This window comes from Oxyura jamaicensis, chromosome 14, assembly GCF_011077185.1.
Source record: "Oxyura jamaicensis isolate SHBP4307 breed ruddy duck chromosome 14, BPBGC_Ojam_1.0, whole genome shotgun sequence".
Taxonomy (NCBI): Eukaryota; Metazoa; Chordata; class Aves; order Anseriformes; family Anatidae; genus Oxyura; species Oxyura jamaicensis.
The window spans coordinates 12,838,020-12,860,082 of NC_048906.1; the positions used below are offsets into that span (position 1 = coordinate 12,838,020).

Consider the following 22,063-nt stretch of genomic DNA (forward strand, 5'->3'; position numbering starts at 1 on the left):
GCCGGCCACAGGAGGGCACACGTTCACCTCCAGCTGGCTGCTGAAGTGGCTTTTGCTCCCAAGCAGGCAGCCAGCAGTTACGGGTGCTGCCCTCTGGGAGAGGCTCGGGAGAATCTGGCAGACACTTCGGTGAGTGGGGCCAGCAAGCGGGACGGTCCCTCCCTAGCGAGCAGGACAGCAGGACCCCGACGAAGGCAGGTCATCCCTCGTGGGGCGTTAAACTCCTGCTGCTCAGCCTGCCAGCAGGACATGCTGCTACCTCCAGCCAGGAACGTGGCTCCTAAAGGCATTTTGCTTCAAATTCAGTGGGCTGGGACATCGGGTGGGCTCTGCTCACTGCCTTCCGCACTGCAGCACACGCGCCTTGATGCACAGAATATCCCAGCCCACTGCTTCACGCCTACAGCAGGGACATGGTTTATCCCCTTTCAACTCCTTGTGCTGCCCTGGGCTCCCTCTGCCTCCACATCTTGCCAAAACAGGAGGTACAGGCTCAGACAAGGGTAAGGACAGAGTTGCTTACACTTGGCTTCATCCCACACAACCATCTGACTGCAGTACTTTCAAGTTGTGAGCTTAATCACCCTCAGCCTCATCTAGAGTAAACACAGAGGTGCAGGATGTCCCAGAGCAGTTCAGAGCCCAGACATGCTGAACTGCCCTCTGGAGCTGCCCATCCCTCACTGCAGGGCTCCGGCACCAGCACAGGCAGCTTGCTGGAGCTCAGCTTCAGCATTGCACCAGGTCAGGTGCTTTCAGATCCCACGAGAACAAGCACACAAGCCTCCCACCCCAGGCAGTCCTACCCCTCCACTTGAGCCCCTCCAGCTGCCCACGCAGAGCACCCTCCTCACCTCTGTTGGGTCTCCAGATCTTCTCCATGCCGTGCCGCATGAGGACGATACGGGAGAGCTCCGTGAAGGACTCTATGACGTTGAAGTTGCACAGGGGGCTGACCTCAAAAAACGTCATGCAGTTCTTCTCCGCGTAGGCCCGGGCCTGCTCTGTGGGCACCTGCCGCTTGAAGGCGAGGTGAAGCCTGTTCCCCACCAGGATCCGGGGGACACCAGGGGCATGCTTAAAAAAGAAAAAAATAGAAGTGAAGAAAGTCACGGCTTGTTTTCAGTCATGGCAGCTGACACCCAGCGTTCTACCTGGCTTCAACAGCAGTGACAGGCAAGGGCAGAGAAGCTGCTCTGACTGCTGAGCAACCATAACTACACGATGAAGACAACTTATTCATCCCTCCCACAGTCCACTTTAGAGGGAACTTGCCTGTCTTTCTTGCCATTCCCAAGCCCTTTCCTGCTACTCCAGATTTATACTGAACTGATACTGACGGACAGACACGAAACCCTTCCTCTGCTTACAGCGGACTGCCATCATCTGCTCTCCCCAGCAGAGCCACGCTTGTCCCCAGATCAGAGGTGGCACCTCCCTGGGGTTTTGTTAGACTGCTGCCCCCGTGCGCCATGTTCCTCCTCCCCCCCGTTCCACACGTGTTTTGGGACACAGCTGGCACGGTAGGAGGCTGGTGTGCTCCACAGGTTCTTCCCTTTGGCTTACCTCATCTATTTCCTTTATCCATCGATCTATCCCATCGAAGGACCAGCGGTTTGTGATGTCGTACACCAAGAGAATTCCCTGAGGGAAGACAACACGCCATCAGTAAGCTCCTTAGTAGGCCAACTAAAAGGGAGACGCACCTGGAAGGGCACTGCTATACGCACAACCCAAAAGGCTAAGCAAGCGTTTCTCCAGCCACGTTATTTGTGTGTTTACCAAGCCTGAAATTCACGTAACAGGTCTGCACTAACTTAGATCTGCTAGGGAAGGTTTTACTCCTGTTTCCAACAAGAAAGCAACTCTGGAAGAGACTCAGGTTTGTTTTGGCCCGAACAGACCCCAAACCACTTCAAAGTAGCAGGCTCTGCAGAGGAGGAACTGCCCCCGTGGCTTTGTATCCAGAGGAGAAAGGCTGTGCTTTGCACACCCTCCTCCTGCCACAAACCTGACACACACTCACGGAGGCAGAAACAGATTTTCTCTCTTACCCTTATGCAGAACACCTGCACTGAACGGCAGCAGCTCCCAGCAGCTCACCCACCTTCAAAACCTTTTCCTTTTCCACCCAGAACCCGTCTCATTCAGTCCTCCTGTTGCTGACAAGGAAGCAGTGGAGTGACTGCAGTAATCGCGAGCTCTGGGGGACAGAGACCTCCAGCCTGGCACCCACGCGGGACCCACCAAGGGCAGCCCCTGCTGCTAACGTCACTGCTCACAGAGCTCCCGGACCAGCGACGCTGGCAAGCCCCCGAGGTCCTGCTGCAGGACGCAACAGTCCCAGCGAGAGCTGCAAAACCCAGAAGGGCCGAGGAGGTGCCGGAGGGAGGAGGCAGGGGTAAGCTGCGTGTGCCCAGGAGCAGCTGGGGGCACGGGGAGCTGCACCTCTGGGGGGGGCTCAGTCAGGGCAGCGCCGCTGCCTCGGTGCTGGTACATGACCAGGAAGGTGCTGGGCAAGTCACCTGCCAGTCACCCTCTGCTGGGAGCTGGGAACTCCAGCAACTCCACGAGCTGTGGCACAGTATTTTCAGCATCTTCCCACCCCCTGAAAAAAAAAAAAGACAGGGTGCCTCCTGCATCCCCATGCCCAAACCCACCTTCCCTAGCGCCACCCACGACTCACCCCCGGCCACCTGCAGGGCTGGCAGCCGGGACAGGCACGGCCCGAGGAGAAGTTTGTCCCTGCAGCCACCGCTGCGAGCCCCGGAGCAGAGCTGGCTGCCCAGCCACCTCCTCCTCCCTCGAGTCGAAGCACTTCTGGGGACAGAGGTGGTGACGCTCAGCCCTGGGGCACACAGGGTAGCACACCAGGAGCTGCCTCTCCGCATCGGCCCGGCACGCAGCGTTTAGAGAATCATTTCAAGCAAGCAGCAAGTCCTGCAATTAGTCTTCTGGCTTCTTGTCACCCTGTAATCAAGGGCATTTCAAGCGACGAGAGGCTCTTTGAGGTTACTTCGGAATTGGAACTGAAGACACCCTGAAGTGGGGACTGCAGGAGGCAGGGAGGGCAGGCCTGGGGAAGCCTGCACTGAAGCCATGCACAGACACAGGAGGGGAGCAGAAGCATCTTCCGTTCCCTCCAGGGAAGGTCTAGAGCTCATTCCTCAAGTCTATGATCTTTTTGCAGCATCATTTTGAGAACAGTGAAGTTTTACACTCAAAAAGAATGAGGGTTTTCCCCTCCCCTCTTCTGAAGGAGGGACGGGGTTTCTCCTAAGTCTAGACAGGAAGAAAAAAAGTCTAGGAAGAAATCGTTTTCGCCCGAATAAAAAAAGTTCACAGAAAGCCAAGCTGGTGCTTTTAAAGAACCCAATCAAGAACTACCTACTATCAGGATACATCACGTTAACGTGCATTTTGAAAAAAAAAAAAAGGCAAGATTCGGCTTTCTTTTAGTTGTCGTTACACCTGTTTTGACTTCCAGCTTCCAAGGCTGTGCATGTGAATGAATGATAACCAGGAAATAACAAAGGAGGAAGTCTGATGACCCCCTTCCAAGGCAAATTGCCAGAGAGTTGAAGTCTACTTTATTTCTGGACTGACGGCTTCCTTCAGCCAAGGGAAGCAGACCAAGACCTAGTTTGTGAGGACTGCTTCTGCCAGAAGTTTGCTCTAGGAGAACAGCGCTTTTAAGCTTGCTGGCAGCCGCAGCCTAGATCTGCTTTAGGGAGGAATACGGATTCACCAACCCCGAGTTCTCGGGAGCCGGGGGAAGGTCACGACCGTGCTCTCTAACTGCAAGGAGAGACACCGTCTGCCAGCACACCCCCAAAGTCATAACACAGCTCCATGCGTGACATTTGGAGTTCAGACCGTCAAGTAAAGCTTGCCAAAGCCGGAAGACACCAAGGCCACGTTGTCTAATGCCTCGATCCCGTCCCCATCCTGCCCGGCACGGGTGTTAAGACCAGCTCTGCTTTCAGCCAGCACGACCTGGAGGAAGCAGCTCCAGAACTGTCCAGCCCGTGGTGCAGCCGGGCAGCCCTGTGCTTCCCCAGGTGGCACAGGTGAGCTCCAGACACGTTTCCAGGGCACACAACCCCAGGGCTCGCTGTCATTGCCGTTTTCTGCCCTGCAGAGAACAGTACGCAGACAGGGAGCTGGCTCCAGCTCTGCAGACAGCTCCGAGTGAGATCTGTCAGGTTTTCTTTTATTTTTTTTTAGTTTTTAAATAAAGAAGTGTGCAGAATTGTAATCAACTCAGCTAGAAAGATGAATAGATCCCCATTTGCAGCCTAAATCACTCTCTAAGTGCCTAGATGGCTGTCAGCACTCAAATGTCTCCATCCCTCTCAGTATTTAGTTTCACAAGACATCCACCTAAGCGTCTTGCAATAACACTGTGAAGGCATTCCGGAGCCCTCACCAACCCTCAAACAGCCTTCCCCCCCCCCGCCTGCCTATAGGTTTTGGAAGAAGAGTGGACTGACCCGCCTCAGGTCTTTTCAGAGTTAATTTTCAAAGTTCATTTCCACTCTGCTCTTGTTCCACGCTGCTGGGACTGGTGCACGCCTAAGCACGCCAGTGACAGGTTTCCACGTGAGCGCACCGAGCCACGAACAAAGAACACACAGAGATCATCTGCTGGCGTACCCAGCAGCACGTGGACACTTTGCCAAAAGTCAAGCTTGTTTTCAGCGGGAGCTTGCAGATCTGTCCCCATAACCAAAGGGGGAAACCAAATCCCACCCCTGTCTCCTTGCTGTGGGTGCCTGGAGCAGGTTTACAAGCGATGAGCTTTGGGAGGTGGCAGACGCAGCGTGCTCACCCACCAGAGCAGAGCAGGCTTCTCAGCTGCGAGCACGGGGCTCCAGCTGCTCACACAGGCGTGCAAGGACACGGCCTGGAGAAGCGAGCGCTCGCTCCAGTGCCACAAGCTGCAGCAGAGGACAGGGCAGCCAGGGAAGAGCCACTCGCTGGTGTCCTCCACACGCAGAGCGGAGCTGAAGCTGCCCAAACACCCCCCCTCCCGGCTGGACTTCTCCAGCCCGTAGCACTAACCAGCCCCAAACAAGGATCCGGCAGTGACGGCAGGCAGAACACTCCGTCCTGCCTTCTCCGTCAGGGCTGGGCTCAGCCGCAGCTTTCCAGCTGGCACCTCAGGCCTTGGCTCGCAGGACAGCTACACCCTGCTGCCAGAGCACTTCCTAACAGCGTTAACACGTCCTGGGGGTTATTTATCACTGGGCTTTCAGTAAACGTTTTGCCAGGCACAGCCAGCTCCCCGAGCAGCTGGACAGCCCTCAGTGACCCGAGGCAGGTAGAGTATTTGCTGCAACCAAGAAAGCTGCAAAGCACAGCAGCGCCTGCATCTCAGAGCCTGCTGAGTTGCCAAAAGCAGCCAACACCTCCCTGCATACTGAGGTGCCCCGAACAGGATAAACAGCAACTGCTCAAATCAGCTGCCTAAGCAGAACTTGACAGTATCCATTATTCCGTTAGGGCTGCAGCTTTGCTGTAAGAGGGGAGCATTTCTGAACGTTGATTATGACTCTGTACAGTCCCACCATTCCTGAAGGACTTCATCTAGCACCATGTCTGGGACCTGCTGGCAAGCTGCGTTTCCAGAAGTAGTTTAAGTCACTGAGGAGATCAGAAGTGACACCAGGATTCCTGCTGCCTTCAGCAGTGACTGCTGGAGTAGCTCGCGTTTGCTCACAGCAGCCATCGGAGCAGCAGTGGAGAGCGGTGTGCCAGCTCTGCTGTAGGTGTGCTTGAGGCCTTACTGCCAAAAAAGAAACAGCCAAAGCGCAGAAGTCCAGGAGCAAACCAAAAGATTTCTGAAGCACCTTTAAGCATCACCAGACGCCCTTCCCCATACACTGCACTGCAGCGATATAAAAATCCTTCTGCAAGCCCCTGACATTTCAGGTAATTCACTCCTCTTGCCAAAACCGAGGACAGGTGCCACCTCCCAGCTAACCCTCCTAAGGGGCCAGAAGTTGGACGTCACGCAGCTCTTGCCTCCCAGCGAAAGGGGGTCACTGCTCTGCAGCTGTGAGAGCACCCAGCACGTGTCAGCTCTGTCACAGGCAGCAGCAGAGCTGCGAGCTCCAGCTCAGCAGCTCACAGGAGCAGATGCTCACTGCTTGTCACCCATCTTCGTTAGATCAGAGCCACAAAACCAAAACGAGCTGAGGCAGTTATCTCCTTACACCGCAGTCTCTTCTCTAGGCCAAAGCACTGTGTGGAAAGGTACCACCACACCTCAGCACTGCCTCACCTTCAAACGGGGTAGCACAGGAGACGAGAAGCTAGTGCAGCTCTGAAACCTGGGACACTCCAGAGCCCCCGAGCGTGTTCTGCAGGCAGTGACACCACAACACCTCCGCGTTGCGTTCCCACCTCCACCTTGCCCCTGGAGCCAGGACAACGTGGTCTGGGTGATGGCACCTCCACCCCACCAGGCTCCTCTCGTGCCCCAGTGCGAGACCCTGGGGCACGGTCTGGACCTGTGGCACAACAAGGCTTACAAGGGAAGGGATGATGAAAGCTGCCGTGTAAAGAGAAGGGAAATTCAGACCCCAGAGAAGCAAGAAGAGAAAAGCAGAGAGGTCCCAGGTACAGTATGCCACAAGCCTCAGCTTTGTATCCACGAGTCTAAAACAGCAGTGCTGAATCTAAGCCACGGACAACCGGGGAAAGGCACCCAGGTGCTCGGGAAGAGCCCCTCCACTTGGGAGGGACCCACCTGCGGCCCAGGCTGAGCAGAGAACAGCGCTGTGCTGTGCTGCACCAGAAAGGGGGACTCACAAGAAGGTCTGGTTCCTGTCTGCAGACTGATTTTCTCCTTGGCAATCAATCTCTGCAGGGTTTAACTTCAGAAGATTCAGTTCTTACCACTCCGCTCAAGAAACCATGAGGTGGGGATGGGAGCCAGGTATGCTTCCCCTGCTTGAAGGCAGTTTTTGTTCCAAGCAGCTGTTCTGCCTATTTTCTTAAGCATTTGCCATTCAGATGCACCTACCCTCTTCTCAGTCAGCCCTGGTAAAAGCCAGGCCAGCCTCCTGCTCACCCAGCAGCCTCCCTAAGACCTCTGGAAACCCAGCTCTGAGCCACTTTTACAGCTCCCCTTGTGTTCCTTACAGGAAGCTCAGCTCTGAGCCTCCATCCTCTGCCCCCCCCAAAAACCCTTTGCTGGGTTTCAGCATAAAGGTGCTCACTGCCAGTTTACACCAAGCTGTTCTTGAACAAATATCACACTGCTCTTTAAACAGAGCTCTTCCCCTCTGGCATCTCTCTTCTCTGCTGTATTCATTCTTCCTGAGCTTTTGGTAAGTTAAAAAAAAAAAAAAAAAAGCTGTTTCTCTTGCTTCCAGCTGGATTTGCATCAGGCTTTCTGCAGAAGTCTTGAAGTCTGACAATACCAAGAAGGAAGAGAAGAAAGACTGAAGCAAAACAGTCCAACACACAGCATCAAGTACACCTCCAAGAAAGCAAGCACAGGAGCACTTCACTTTTTCCAGGTGCCTGAGACCACACTGGGTTAAGCTGCCTTTACGCTGTCAGTAAAATGGTATTGCCAATCTTCTAAGCGGCAGCTTTCAGTCAGAGCAAGGAGAGCACTGCCCAGCTGTGCCAGAAGTTAGCTTCTGCACACTGAAAATAACTGCAACTATTCAGGTCCGCTCCTGCAACAACATTTGTTGTTCAAATTTAACATCACTCCCGCTTTGGTTAACCATTAGGAGTTTAAATTAAGATCCTTTCGTTTAACTGAAAGATGTGGAGAGCCATTTAAGAGACAGTATCTGTGTCCCTGCTAACGCAGGAATGTTGCTGGATTGCCACGTGGACGCCAATCACCTGATGCCAAAACCAAGTTTTACTTCAAGCCACCTGGAGAAGACTGCACCAGGACTCCGGGTACCAGCCTTCAGAAGGCACCTGCTGATCAGTGCTCCACACAGGAACATTCTTCAGATGGCAGTGGAGATTTTTTCACTTGGGGAGTTCCCTTCCTTCCTCGGGCAGGCTTGCTGCTTGGGCTGTCTTGTTGTTCTGAAGGGTAGAGGCTGGCTGTTGTGGCACATCAGGACCGAGGCATCACAACAGGTCTTTGGGACAGGGATTTGTGGCACAAGTAAGATGGAGACCTTGAAGCATAAGCTACACTTTGCTGCCTAAATAAGGTGTTTACCCCAGCTTTCAGCAATATTCACATTAAAAGGGCCTCTGCCAAGCCGGCTTATTATGCTTATTGTGAATGTCTCAAGCCAACACCGTGACAAAGGCAGGCAGGTAAGAGGGATGAGGCAAGCTTTCCAGGCTTTAAAGTGGGAGTTCCTAAAGCAATACTGATGAATAAAACAGAAGGACAAGGTGTTACCTCCAAAGCAAAGAGGATCAAGAGCCTCACTGTGAGGACAGAAGATAAAAGCAACCCATTACAAACTTAAGGTCGGCCATGTATACACCTCATCCCACCCAGCATCAAATGTAACACCCACAGCAAACAGGCTGCGGGAACTTGACGGATGCACTCTGTGCCTTACAGCTCCACTTCAGCTTCTAGACAGACGTGTACTTCATCTACCCAAATATTCCCATCACCGCTTTCATCTCTCCCATCTGCCCCAGGTCACCGTACGGCAGCTGTGTTCTGGCAGCAAGGTGCAGGCTCTGCTGGGCAAACACGGTGTTTGCTCGGAGGAGCTCAGTCTGCACAAAGGGGAGAAAGCAGCCCGGGAGAGCAGCTCATGCTGCAGACGGTAAGAGCTCTCAGATGGTATTTCTGGACACATTAGGTGGAAGCCTACCCCTCTCTTCGGTTTCTAGTGCCAGGTTGATTTGGGCATCTGACACAGCAAGGACTCCAAGAAAGAGTGACAGATCTGGTAGGTGGGCCACCAGAAAACCACACTGACCCATCTGGTTCCGTTATAACTGGTGAGGGAAAGGACACCGTCTCAAGCCCAGGTTATATTAGGACTGAAGTGCTAGAGGATCCTGCTCTCCCCCACTGCCCGTGGCACGCTCCAGCACTCCCCACCCCGCACCGGGAAGTTGGCCTCCTCTTCAAAGCAGCTGCCTCAAAGCCACGCACAGCACCAGAGGCGTGCGCAGACAAGACTAACCGAGACACCGGGGGAGAGAGCAACAGCGCATCCCGGGCTAAGTGCTTTCATGTCTAAACCACGAGTGAATATGCAGAACATCTTAGGGAAAGAGAGCATGACAGATTTTGCCAGTTGGCAAAGTGAGCTACACTTTGTGAACTGGCAAAAAAAACTTTGTAGCTTTCACAGCTACAAGAAGTGAAAAGCCAAGAGCAACAGTGGCGGAGATCGAACTGAAGTGGCAAATTTCCCAATGGCCCGGGAGCTGCCGGGGTACTGGCTCGGTCAATAAGTTGATATACAGTTTCAGACTCAGTGCCTAGAAGGAAGAGAGTTTTCCCAACTTTTTAAATTGCAAAACACCATCGTTCATTTAACTTACTGAGGCTCTACCTAGAGGGACCCTGTCACGTTATGTTACCCAGGGGATGGCTGTTGTTACAGCAAGGAAGCATTATTAACTAACAGCAATTTGTCCAAAGGACCAGAAGATTTCTCTAATGTTCAGAATCAATGTTATCCTGGAGCAAGCCCCAAAGAAGCAGCTCAAAATTTAATCAGTTTTTTGTTTTAAGGAGTCTACTTTAAAATCCAAGTGAGCTGCTCTAGTTTCAAGTTTACATGCAAGTAGGAGAAACCTTATTTTTGGAACTGACTTGGAGGCAATGCAGACGAAGAACTCCTTTGGGAAAGCTGCTGTCATATTGAACCAAACCTAATAAACCTTGGAAGTTAGCATCCAGATTAAAGCTAAGGTAGATCTCAGATTGGAATTGCCATGTCCTCTACAACCCCACCTTCTCAGCCCTTGCCTAGAAACCAACAGCCTGTAACAGACCTTTTCCATAGCTGTCTAGGAAAGTGCCATTCACTCCCATCTTTCCATAAAATGAGAAAACTAGACTTCAAGAATACACGAGGTACCTCTCTGTATTTACTGTCCTCATCTTTTTGATGCTTGATGCATTTCTCCTCAGAGCTCTTAAGGCTGTAAAAAATTTTAATGCCATTGTAAAGAAAAAGAAAATGTGCTCCTGTCAAATAACTGAGAGCAGCACTTACCTGGGCTCCTCTAGAGTACGATCGGAAAATCGTACAAAATCTTCCTTGCCCTGACGTGTCCCTGCAATAAAGAAAACTGAAATTACACCAATGAAATTAAGGAAAAAAAAAAAAATCAAAACACAAACTACGAATCTCTCATTGGAGTAGAAACCAGTCAGGGTAGATCTCATCGGTTCCTAGAACACGCATGGTACACAAACTGCTCTGCAAGGTGTTTCTGGTAAGAATCTGAAGATGTTTGCTGGGTGCGTCACCATCTTTGGTTACAGTCAGACATGCAGAGCTTCCCCACTGCCACTGTGCTTGTGATGTACAGGAACGTAAGCCATTTTATTCTCTTGCACAAAGGATCTTCCCTCCGGCTCCCTACAGTCCACTGGAATCCGAAGCAAGAATGAGACTACAGATCTCTCCTATCACGAAGGAGCTGGCATATCATAAGATGAACACAACCACTGAAGATGGGAGAGATTGCCCTGCACTGCCTAGCCTCATGGATCTTTTCCAACATGTTTTACCCAAAATGAAAGGAAGAATACACCTGGGTCTGACAGACCGAGACCAGCATACCCAACACACAGCTCAGAAACAAGAAAGAAGTTTCCAGCCTGCTGTCGCAGCAAGGGGCTGTTCAGACACCCACCGCAACTCCTGCCACAGTAAATACGTTACGTTAGCAGCACCAATCAGTGCCTGTGGGAACATCTGGGACGGTACGCCAGAGCTCAGCATGCTGAGCTGATTTAACCAGCGTACTCTGAAATGCATCAGGGTGGTCAGAGACACGGGATGGTGTTGGCCTTACTTGCCTCATTCTGGCCCGGTGAAGACACGTTAATGACCGCTGAGGAAGTTAATGAATCCCTCGTACCCAGATATACGAAAAAGACAGTGACCTCAAGTTTTAAGACAGTCATTCGAGGATCTTATTGGTCCTGTACATCAACCTAGCAGCCTGTGCTTTAATCTCCTTCCCCAGCAATCAAATATCTGGATGCATGAGGAAAGTAATGGTAAAAGATTGCATTGAGACATCATAAACCAACACTACCAGCTTTGCAGGTAAGGCTCTGTGCTGGTTCTCCAACTCAAGGGTTATACTATACAATGAAGATTTCAGGAGGGAAGCAGTGGGTAACTGTATACATGGAACTGAAACGTTAAAAAAGAAGTCTTACAAGAGAAACAAAAGAATATTAGAAGCACATATAAAAATATGGGTAGAAAAGATAAATTAGCTGTTAGAAACGTTAAGACATTCAGCTCCTTGGAGATCAGGATTATAATTAAACCATGAAACTATACACTGGTAGAGTCAGTCATTGAGGCTGAGAGCATGGTGTTCCTCTTCCCTATTTAAGAAGTCACATAGATTACTGGCATTCCAGTTATTTCATACATGCTTTGGTAGAAGGGATGTTTAATTTCATGTTTTAGGGCCCATGTCATTTCCTACTAGATCCAGGTAAAATGCAGAACAAGGGCAGCCTATCTGCCCTTCCTATCTCATCTACAGGATTCTTGAGGCAGCTTCTCAGCAGTTTAAACCTCAGGACTCCAGGTCTTCTTCCAGTGCTGACAGATAAGGTAAGGAACTTGCGTGCAGTGTTCTTACATCTCCATCCCACTGTCAGGTCACTCCAGGAAGCCTTGCTCTCCAGGGATTCACCATACTCTGCGGCTGAGAGGTCTGCTCATTGCTCTCGTTGGAAATTTCTACTCAAGTCACCCAAGCTTCCATAGGAACTGAGGGCTTCACCCCTTTCATCTTCCCAATTCTCTCACATTCATTTCTCATCCTAGGATTTCAGGGAAGCCACGTATTTATTTCCAAAATACTGTAATTCCCTTAGTGACTGAGATCTGAATGGGAACACAGTCAGGTACGACAAAGTCTCACACTGGACCTCTCTGGCAAAAGACAGCAAGCTGCTCATGCTGCTCAGGAAGGGAAAGGGGTCTGATTTGCTGGAATAACACTCTGCTGAGAGAGCTAGCAAGCCTCACCACGTGGCTGGGGATGCTCTGCACGCTCCACGCCTCGGTGCAGCATCCCACTTGCAGGACTAGCTGCCCCACTCACCAGTAACACGCTCACAGCCAAAGCAGCTCAAAATCAAAGCTCACCAGAGTTCCAGCTTGACCCTTCTGCCGTCCAACAAGATGGTAGTGGTCTTGTAGTCAATTCCTAAAATGAAAACGAAACAAAGTTGAGTAAGCACTGAGCACGTCTTCAGAGATGGACAAGAAATCTGCTTTGCCCGCCCACATCCATCGTTTCGCGTTTACATGAAGTGAGGTTTTCCTCCCTCTAGCTCTACTACATGGTTATGAAGGATTACACAGACTTGACAGTTCAAAGCAAAGCCTACTCTTGTGGAACTCTTTTTCCTCCTCCCTAAAAATACTGCTAACCCCTAGGTGGCTTTCTATTTCTCCATTATTGAGTAGAGCCTGTGAGGGCTCCAGCTGGAGGAGATTCAGTAGTCGGCAGCGTTATCCCAAGTGTTAGAGGATTCAGGGGGGTGAGCCAGAGACGAACAGTTTCAAAGCATGACCTGCAGACCCACCACCTCCCAAAGAACATCACTATCAAAGAACATCACTATCTGCAACAGTCAAAGTACATTTTGGGAGGCAGTGATGCTGAAAAGCCTGTCCAGAGAATACAGTTTCTTCTTTCCAACTATGAAGACCAAAAAAAAAAATAATGAGAACTCCTAAAGGCATGCTCACCTGCTACGCTTGCTAATAAAAATACACCAATTAAAGCTTTTCACTTCATTCAAAAGTGAAAACTCTGAACTTGGTGGCAGATGAAGAGCCTCCAACATCGATGCATTTTGGAACATTGCTTTCTCTATCGTCCTCTACGCTCATCCTTCAGGTTACCGCAGCACGCAGCAGCTCGTACTGCAGAATAACGAGGGGTGCAATCGATGCGAGAGCCAAGCTCCAAAAAGCAGCAAGGGACGAGCCCAGGAGCCCCTCAGCTACACGCTCCACCAAGTCAGGGGCAGGCTCCATCATTTCCATGCTGCTTTTTTTTTTCTTCTCTACAGAAAGAAAGAACTGAAGGGCTTCATATCTGGGTCACAGGGGGCTGCGAACTGGGTCAGGAAGTGAAGGCTGACGCAGCTTCAGAAGGCTCCTTGTGCAGCTCAGGGGCATGCCAAGCAGGGCTCGGGCGAGGCAGAGAGCACTGCCCCCTTCCCAAACAGCATGGACAGCTGCTGCTCATAGAGCCCCAGTACCAGAACAGAAGCCCCCCAGCACTGCCCCCCCGGGCTGTGCCAACGAGCAACCCATTTGGAGGAGACTGTTAAAAGCAGAGCCTGTCGATGGGCTGCAGCTCTGCCATTCGGAGAGGAAGGTTACAACGTCGGAATCAAGCTGAGCGTGCTGCTCCCCGCCACCGAAACGCGGGGCACAGCCGCACCTCCTGCCCCGAGCCCGGCCAGGGGACAGCCGAGGGGATGTGCCCGGGAAGTGGCTGTCCCACGGGCTCCAGCTATCAAGCCTGGAGTGCAGCACTGCCACACAGCCGCTGGAAATTCACAGGCATCTTTAATAACGCCACGTACCTTCACTCAGATTACATCAGCTTCATTTTCTCCTCCAGCCACTAGGTATCAAAGTCTGAATCTATATTAGAGATACTCCCACTCGTGGTACCGCCTGGATTTCCCTTCCCCTGCACGAATGCTGCCCCGAAAACCAAACAGATGAGTTGGTCAATAACGCAAATGGATCTGTTCCTGAGCCACCAGCAGGAGCTCCCGTTAGTGAAAAACAAATTAGATTTCAGTCTTTGCAGGGTACTATAAAAAGCAATAAAGATAATTATCTTAAATTCCAACTATTTCCAGTGCTTTATCACAGAAAGGAGACAGTTTACGTTTTATCTTCCTCCAGAGATGAGTGAATGATTTGTATTTGTTGCCGGGAGGACATAAATCTCCCCATCCCCAGGCGGCAGCAGGCCCCACGGCGGCAGCAGGCCCGCCTGGCAGCCAGGAGGGAGCATCCTGACATCTCCTCCCGATTCCCAAAGCGGGGCCGACCCCCCAGCCACCATTCCCATCCAAAACTACACCGTGTACTTCAAGTCAGAGCAACACAGGCCTTCGGGAAGGACAACCACCAGGGGGAAGGGTCACCGGCAAAGCACACAGCCTCCAGAAAGCACCAGCGAGAAACTTCCCGAGCTCCTGCTTCAACTGCTCCCTGCTCTGACGGTGCTCAGGGAAAATACCTGGCGGTCCCTCACTGACAGCTCCTAAAAAATAGGCAAGATGGAGGGAGGACAGAGCCGAGGTGTGTTGTGTTTGCCCCACAGGTATCTCCTCCCGTGAGACAGGTGGGTCAGCAGCCCAGGCAACGTGTGGGCAGGGAATTTCACAAGCTCACCGGGTGCCTGCACTGGGGCAGCTTCCCCAGGCTGTGGGTAAGTGCTTGGAGTCGTCAGGACTGAGCACAACCGCAGCCACCACGATGTCAACGTGCCCTGCTTCAGGCCAGCACGAGCCTTGTGCTCACGGCAGAGCGGGCACAGCACTAGGAATTAACATCAACTGCCAGAAAGGCAGGCGGGAGAGGTAGTCCTTCACGCTCCCGGACAGCCGCCTGTCCCGACCACACTGCCGGGCCTCGGGGCTGCCCCACCTCAGTGCAGAACTTCTCGTCCCCCGCACATCGAAGCACTGGAGGTGAAGGGCAGTGGCCTTTGAGGATGCCACCACCCCTGCACGACTGCGGTGAAATCAGCCTAAGGAATTAATGTGCACTGGGGTGAAAAGCAGAGCTGGATTGCCTTTTTATTCTAGGCTACATTCGGTAGTTAAAGATACTTGGTAAAGCAAGTTGGAAGAAAGCGAGGCACTTTTTACCTTGCATATTTTCAGCAGAAACCTACCTACGAGCTTACTGGAAAGGACAAAGGCTTGCAACTGCAACATCTGTACCTAACTTTTCTTTTTTTAGGTCTGTTCTGTGGTTAGCTCAGTGCTCAGAGCAGGTCACACGTGCAGTCCCCACCCATGCAAGCCAAACACAGGGCTCTGCAGTGCTGCTGCCCCCACGGGTCTCTGACGTCCCTAAACCCACGGGACTCACCGGGGAAGCTGCCACTGGCACCAGCCACCACCCAGCCCCTTCCTTGCGCACAGCAGCACCAAGGGAAGGAACGATCAGGGTTTTACCTAAAAAAGCCTTATTCTAGGTGCTTGCCGAGCGGCCCTGCCTGCAGCAGCTCCAGGGTCCCAGCTGGGGCTTCCCCCTTGTCCCAGGGCTCCAGGGACAGGGGGCCACCGCCCCACGGGGCACGGCGGCCGCTAGATGCCACTGTCGCACAGAGGCTGCTGGCAGCACGGCGGCCCCAGCCACGCCGCACCACGGCTGCTCTTTTGTCTTTTCGTCTCAGGCAGCTCGGAAGATGCTAAAGGGAAGTTTTTTTTTTTTAAAAAAAAATCATTTCTGGAGTTGGCAGGGTTTCCCCCACCTGAGCATCACCTCTGCTCGCAGCAGCGTACAGCTCATTTCGAGACTGACATTTCGGCTCCGCCGGCACAGGCTTTGATCCCCCGGAAGGGATGCGTGGCTGCAAAGCCCACGCGATGCTCCTGCGGCTCATGCAGCACCAGCGAGCCAGCCACCTCGTCACCACAGCCCCACGGGGCACGCAGCGCTGTGGGGAGAGAAAGCAGCCTTGCTTAGAGCTCTTTTATGTCAGCCCATCTCTTTCTTGACCAATATCTAGCATGATGCAACAAAACGAACGAAGCTTGGAAAACAAGTCCGGGCTGTTCTCTGTAATTTAGCATTCAGTTCAACTCCTCTGCTATTTTTCCAGCCCTGCTTTAGACTCCTACTTACGCTGACGCCATCTCAGCCTCGCTCCCGGAGCAGCCAGCCGACCCGGCACGCAGCGCTCTGCAAGGCGATCTGTTGTCACCGCGGCTGATGACAGACATCCCGCTCCCCTCCGCAGAGCTGGGCTTCGTGCACGAGCACGGTAATCGTTCCCAGGCAGGACTCCAAGGGATCCCAAACCTTTATTCCTTTTGCCAATCGGTGTAAGGGAAACCTAAACACAAGCCACTTTCCCGTGGGAATAGGCAGGGCGTATTTAGGCATCTCTGACCTATACTCATGCTGAGCACAGGATACTTCACATCAGTAAGAGCTGAAACAAAACTTAGCTTAGTTAAAATTCGGAATTCCAGCTAAAGATTACACCTGATGTAAGCAGAAAAAGTAAAGCCACACCAAGAAACGGCACGTGATAGTCAGTGCTTTGTGATCCCTTCCCCTGGGAACTCGGTGCCCTGCAGCAGGTGCCCCGACGCCCTCGCCGTGCCTCTCCGCACCCTCTGCACGAGCAGCGGCACGCCAAGACCGAAACGGAGGCAGCAGCGGGCAAGCAGGCACACGGACCGGGAAGTGGCACTGGAACAGGCAGAAAGACAATGGGAACACGTATTTGATGCTGCTCTTGAGCTCTTCCTTTAAACAGAGTAAGGTGTCACGAAAAATGCTTTAAATAGTTTAAGCGACCAAGGTTCTGTAAATATTTACTGCTGCAAGCACAGTAGCTTCTTGGCTTTATGCAAGATTTTGTTTCAGGGAAAAAAAATGAGACAGTTTGGCAGATACAGACTCAGGACTGACCCTGCTCTAATGCCCATGCAGGAGACCAGACAGGTTTCCTCTTCTTGAAGAGGAGGATCTGAACAAAGTCTTCTGCATTTTCCTATGCAGCAGTAAGAAGAGCACGTGGGTTTTCTCTCCTTTGGATTTCCACAGTGATCCTCAGGCAGTGCTGGGATGAAAACAAGTCCAGCTCTCCATAAGCAGAGGCAGCGAGGCCACTGCTGGAGCCAGTACTGCATTTCAGGTTTGTTATCAGCCCTGATCGACTGTCCTCTTCCAGAGAGGCTCTGATAAGCCAACCCCAACTGGCAGCCCCACCAAAGCTGTGTAAATACGTAAGTGGTACAGCTGGAAAGAGCAGAGGGAGGAAGGAGCTTGCCCCACCTCGCAGCAAGCTGTCAGGGGTTTGCCTCCAGCCTTTCCCCAGGTCTGCTCCCAGCCTGGTGCTGTGCACAATCTCCAGCTTGCATCCGTGGAGCAAAACACACGATTCACCTATGGATCTGGGGCAGAAGACATCCCAGGTGACGTTCACGAATTTCTTTCCAAAGGAAAGAACAAATGCATTCGAGTGAGATCCTGACACGGTTTTAAGCTTGCTTTCTGTCCTCGAGATGCTCTACTTCAGGTCACTTACAGTTGGTGCAAATCAGACTGGCCAGAGATGCTGCTGACACTTCACTTCTTCGGCAGATTGCTTTCTGGTCATGGCAGCACTGAATCTACCACCTTATTCAGTTAGTCTACCCACAACAAAAAACCAATACACATTAACTAAACTTCATAAGAAAACCCCTAATCCACTCCCCCAGCTTGCAGACATGCTCTGTACAACACCATCTCAGCCTGTTTTTTTTTAAAGCAGTGTTTAGTTCATTTGTAATTCAAAAGAATTAGAACCCCCTCGCGATATAATCTTATATATGGTCAGCAATCAAAGCTTGAGGTACTCAGTGATGAGGCAGGACCTATCCTTCAATCAATGCATTACATAAATAGGAAAATAAGACAAACTGAGTGGACTCTCGTTGCCCAACTGCTGCTTTTTGACAGATTGTTATCTCATCTGTAGACACAGGCAAGCAAAACCAACTCCATTCTGTAACCCACCCAACAAACAAAGGCATTTGGGGTCTGAGGGAAAACAACAAAGGAGATGTGCCTGATCCGTTGGGACCTCCAGAGGAACTCTGCTGCACTGGCAAATTCCAGCAGTGGCTCCCAAGCCACCCAGAAGCACTCATCGTGCCACTGGGGTGCCTTTCAGAGCAAGCCCGGGACCCACTTCCATTTGTGACGGGACACCTCTGCCATCAGCACTGCCAAAGCCAGTACACCACGGCTGTCTGAGGACGCTGCCTTTTCACCCAAACACTTCTGGTTTTGTGTAGGTCATCAGAGGAAGGTCTAGGATGAAATTCTCAGGTAATTATTTTCGTAAAGTTTCCTTAGGTTGCCAGCCCCAATGTTGGGACCTAAACCCCACCACCTCCTCCTGAATTCCCCTCTGCACGGCCACACCACTGCCCCAGACATCCTTCCCCACTCACGTGGGGTCCTTCTGGAGCAGGATGCAGCACACCATGAGCAGCGAACCCCTGAAGCCTCAGCCAGCTCCATCACGGAGCCCCCAGTAGGGAGGGGAACAGGCTTAATGCTACCCTGGCCAGAGACTGCTGGGTTTTGTGGGGAGAGCAGAGCTGGAGTCAGAAACAGAGCACACGTGTCCGAGATTTAACTTTCTGCAATTTCCTGGTGACCTCACGTAAGCAGCTTCGAGAAGCTGGTTGTGATGCTCTGTGCCTAAGATGCTCAGAAGAGAACGATGTAGTTCTCTATGAGCACCTGGCAAATAAATACCTGAAAAGAAAAACATGAAGACATGCGGCGTATGTAAAACAGGAGAACAACGTCAAGGGTACTGAGCATACCCTGTTCTCCTGTGCCTTGGACAGCACTGAACACCTCCGAGTCAGCGTGGTAGACTATGGAGAGAGACTGCAACTATCTATAGTACAGGTGTCATGGAAAGCCTTACTGATACACAAGGATGGATCAGAAGTCCTACCCATCCAGTATACAGCTGGTCTTGAGGAAGCGAGGAACACTTTGAGTATAAGCCCAAAGAAATAACATAGGGCAGGTAACAGAATATAAATAGTCTTGTCTTGCTTTCTGTAAAAGGAAGATGTTAAGAACGGATCTCCAATGCAGTTTCTTGGCAGGAAGGATTTCCAGAGATGCAGCTAAGCAGAGATGGGTAAATCTGACTTATAACCTTTAACATTAAGATAAAGCTTTGGATGCCAGCAAAAACACCGCACGCAGTTCTGAGTTCTTAGGAGAACGACGTGGGAGAGCAGGACAGGAGGCTCAGCAGCACCATAACCCCGCTCAGCTCCCACTGCAGGATGAGGACCAGCAGCAGCCAGGTGGCCATGGCTCCATGCCCGAGGGGCAGCAGCCGAGCACACGTCCCCAGCAGGCAGGGCCAGGGAGGTCGTTAGACAGTGGGGCTTGATCAAATGGCACTGATCGTGGCCAAACAAGCTCAGACCACGCAACACAGTGCGGCCTGGGCATGGAAAGGAACAAATTCACCTGTGCACACCTGAGAGGCACAGCCCACCTCCACAGGGGAAACGCATGCTTGCGTGCGAGACATCAGCTGCTGAAAGCTCCCTCCCTCTCCTCCACGCAGAGCTTGTGTGAACTTTTCAGGCAGATTAAAAGAAAAAACAAACAAGTTGTTAAACTTGCACAAAGCCCAGCGCAGTGAGCACGCACACACAACAGGCTCCGTAACGGCGTTTCCGTACTCTGCTCCAGCCTGACGCAGTCAGCGCACAAGTTAATTTATCCCAAATGCCAGCAATAGCTGAGAAGTGTCCAAAGACGACTCCTTACTCTGCCAAGTCCCTGGGTGCTACAGATGTTAACAAAAAGTTTCTCAGCCATGACCGACGTGGCTGGGTTTTAAAGCCCAAAGCCCTGCCCTTGTGCGTGCCGGCGGGGCCGCTCAGCGCACGGGGAGCAGCCAGGCACAGCCCCGGCCGGCAAACACGGCCCAGCCACGTGCTGGCAGGGCAGCAGCAAGGGGCCACCCATGCCAGGAGGCAGAGTCCATGCAGCCACCTCACCGGGATGCAGCAGGTCACATCCTGCACTTGTCCTTTTTAGAGCAGTTTGTGGTGATAAATACGACCAATAACAGTCATTCCACAGCCACTGAGCCCAGCAGCCAAGTTGCTCTAAGCAGCATGAAACAGAACATGAAGCCAGGGCCATTAGAAGTTCCAAATGCCTTATATTTATTTTTTTTTTGTCCCTTCAGAATTGTTCACTTGTGGGCAAAGGTCAATGCAGAAAGCATTGTCGCTTCATTTCTAGTCAAACGAGGCAGATGAGTACGGAAGTTACAGCAGTCCAAAAGGTCCTTGTAAGCCACTGGACAGAAATTCAAAGCACACACATTAATGAAGGTGTCACTCAGCAACGTGCAACAACTATTATGCCAAAACCAAAACCCTCTTCCCAGGAAGAAGGCAGCTGCCAGGGCCAGCACTGGGATGATTTGCGCACTGAAGCTGCATCATCTGTAAGTTATACCGAACTGTTTAGAAAAATGTGGCATGAGCACAACCAGCAGCTGACGAAAAAACAAATTCAACCCATTCAAATAACAGCTAATGAAGTCATCCGACCTTAAAAAGTGTGTACAACAGCACATTAACAGCAGCAATTTAGCTAGTCAGCTCAGAGCTGTAAGCCACAGAAGAAAAAAACCTTCCAAAAAACACATGAGCTCATCAGCTTGAGTCATGCATTCAATTACCTACTCCTTGGATAGACAAATAAATTATCTTCATCAACAACAGGGGTCAACAAAACATATGGTTAGAAGATGGAGTCACTGCAGGTCTGTGCCTTTCAGCATGGACACAAACCTCGCAGCATCGCTCTGTTGAAGCATGGTGATAAGGCTCCCACAGAGCGTCACTGCCCAACGCCCCCGGCTGGTACTGGCAGAGCTGGAGCTGAGGGTCCGAAAGCAGGAGCTTCTCCCGCTGCCCTGTGCCGCCTTGTGGAGGAGAAGCCACCTCAGGAACAAGACCAAGAGGTCTCGGTTCCTACTAGGCACCCAGGAGACCGGCAGCGCTCCGTGCAGCGCATCGTGCTGGTCACAGGAGCACGGGGTAGATGGAGGCTGTCTGCTCTGGCCTTCATCGCCTCCTTCTCCTCACAGCAGGAAGGACAAAACCCATTCCTGCTGTGCGGTCGAACAGGAAGCACCTCACCTCAGCTGTGGGTGCTTCACAGCCTCACAAAACCTCTTGCAGACAGGCTGCTCACCGAAGAGACTGCTCCCAGGCAACTTCATCTCCGGTGACTGGCCTGTGGGCAGGGACCTCGAGCACTAACTGCTCGTTTGGTTTTGTGACCAGCCAGAAGTAAAACGTGCCTTCAGAGTGCTCGGGGAGCCACCGGCCTGCTCCACGTCCCCGCAGCACACCGGTGGCCACGGGGCAGGCACAGAGGGACTGTTCGGCGCTCAGCTCAGGATGCCATCCGCATCCAAAACCACGCTTGGAGCCAGGAGCAAATCTGTTCCTACAGCTCACACCGCATCAGCGGACACCCAGGACACCACGGAAACAGAAGTCAGTCCAGAATCGGGAACGTTGAGTGGATTTGTTCTTTAGAAGCAAATCAAGATTGATTTTATGCACAGAAGCTCCTACAGACAAAAGAGTTTGTTCATGCTTCACAGTTCAGATGTCCATAAAAGTGACACAGCTGCAGGCGGAAACAAAGGCGGCCTGTGAGGAAGCCTCACAGGGCACCCTAACAATCTGCATTGTTGCTGGACCACCATACAAACACCAAGGCACGCTTGGAGACAAAAAAAACATTCAGAAGGCCCAAGTGACTACGTAAAACACCTCCACAGCGCCGGCCTTGTGGAGTTAGCTGCCGCCAGCTCCCAAGGCCACGCATGTTGTCCCCACAAGGGACGGCAGCACCGCGCTCGGAGGCCTCCACAGGGAGCGGAGCCATGGGCCTCCCAGGCTGAGGCTGCACGCCCAGGCTCCCAGGAAGGAGGCCACAGCTTGTCGGCAGGGCTGACATGGCCAAGCACCACTGCCCGGAGCTGAGCCCTGTCCCTCAGCTGGAGCCGGCCCTGATGGTGAGGTGAGCGCCTGCCCACAGCCCGAGGCACACTG

The 22,063-nt window shown here is 52.0% G+C and overlaps 1 protein-coding gene and 1 long non-coding RNA gene across 2 annotated transcripts in view; both read right to left on the bottom strand.

Annotated features, from left to right (window-relative positions):
• Positions 1–22,063, bottom strand: part of RAB40C (RAB40C, member RAS oncogene family) — a 32,304-nt gene that overhangs the window by 3,664 nt on the left and 6,577 nt on the right. The window contains exons 2-5 of the mRNA XM_035339437.1: positions 12,315–12,375; positions 10,185–10,245; positions 1,567–1,644; positions 855–1,077 (exon numbers count right to left, since the gene is read on the bottom strand). Of these exons, the coding sequence (XP_035195328.1) occupies positions 855–1,077; positions 1,567–1,644; positions 10,185–10,245; positions 12,315–12,375 (423 nt within the window). The remainder of the gene's footprint in view (positions 1–854; positions 1,078–1,566; positions 1,645–10,184; positions 10,246–12,314; positions 12,376–22,063) is intronic.
• LOC118174235 lies at positions 2,048–2,414 on the bottom strand. Its single transcript, XR_004754593.1, has 2 exons — positions 2,335–2,414; positions 2,048–2,286 (listed from the first exon to the last, which is right to left on the bottom strand). It is a non-coding gene; the product is annotated as an uncharacterized LOC118174235 (long non-coding RNA).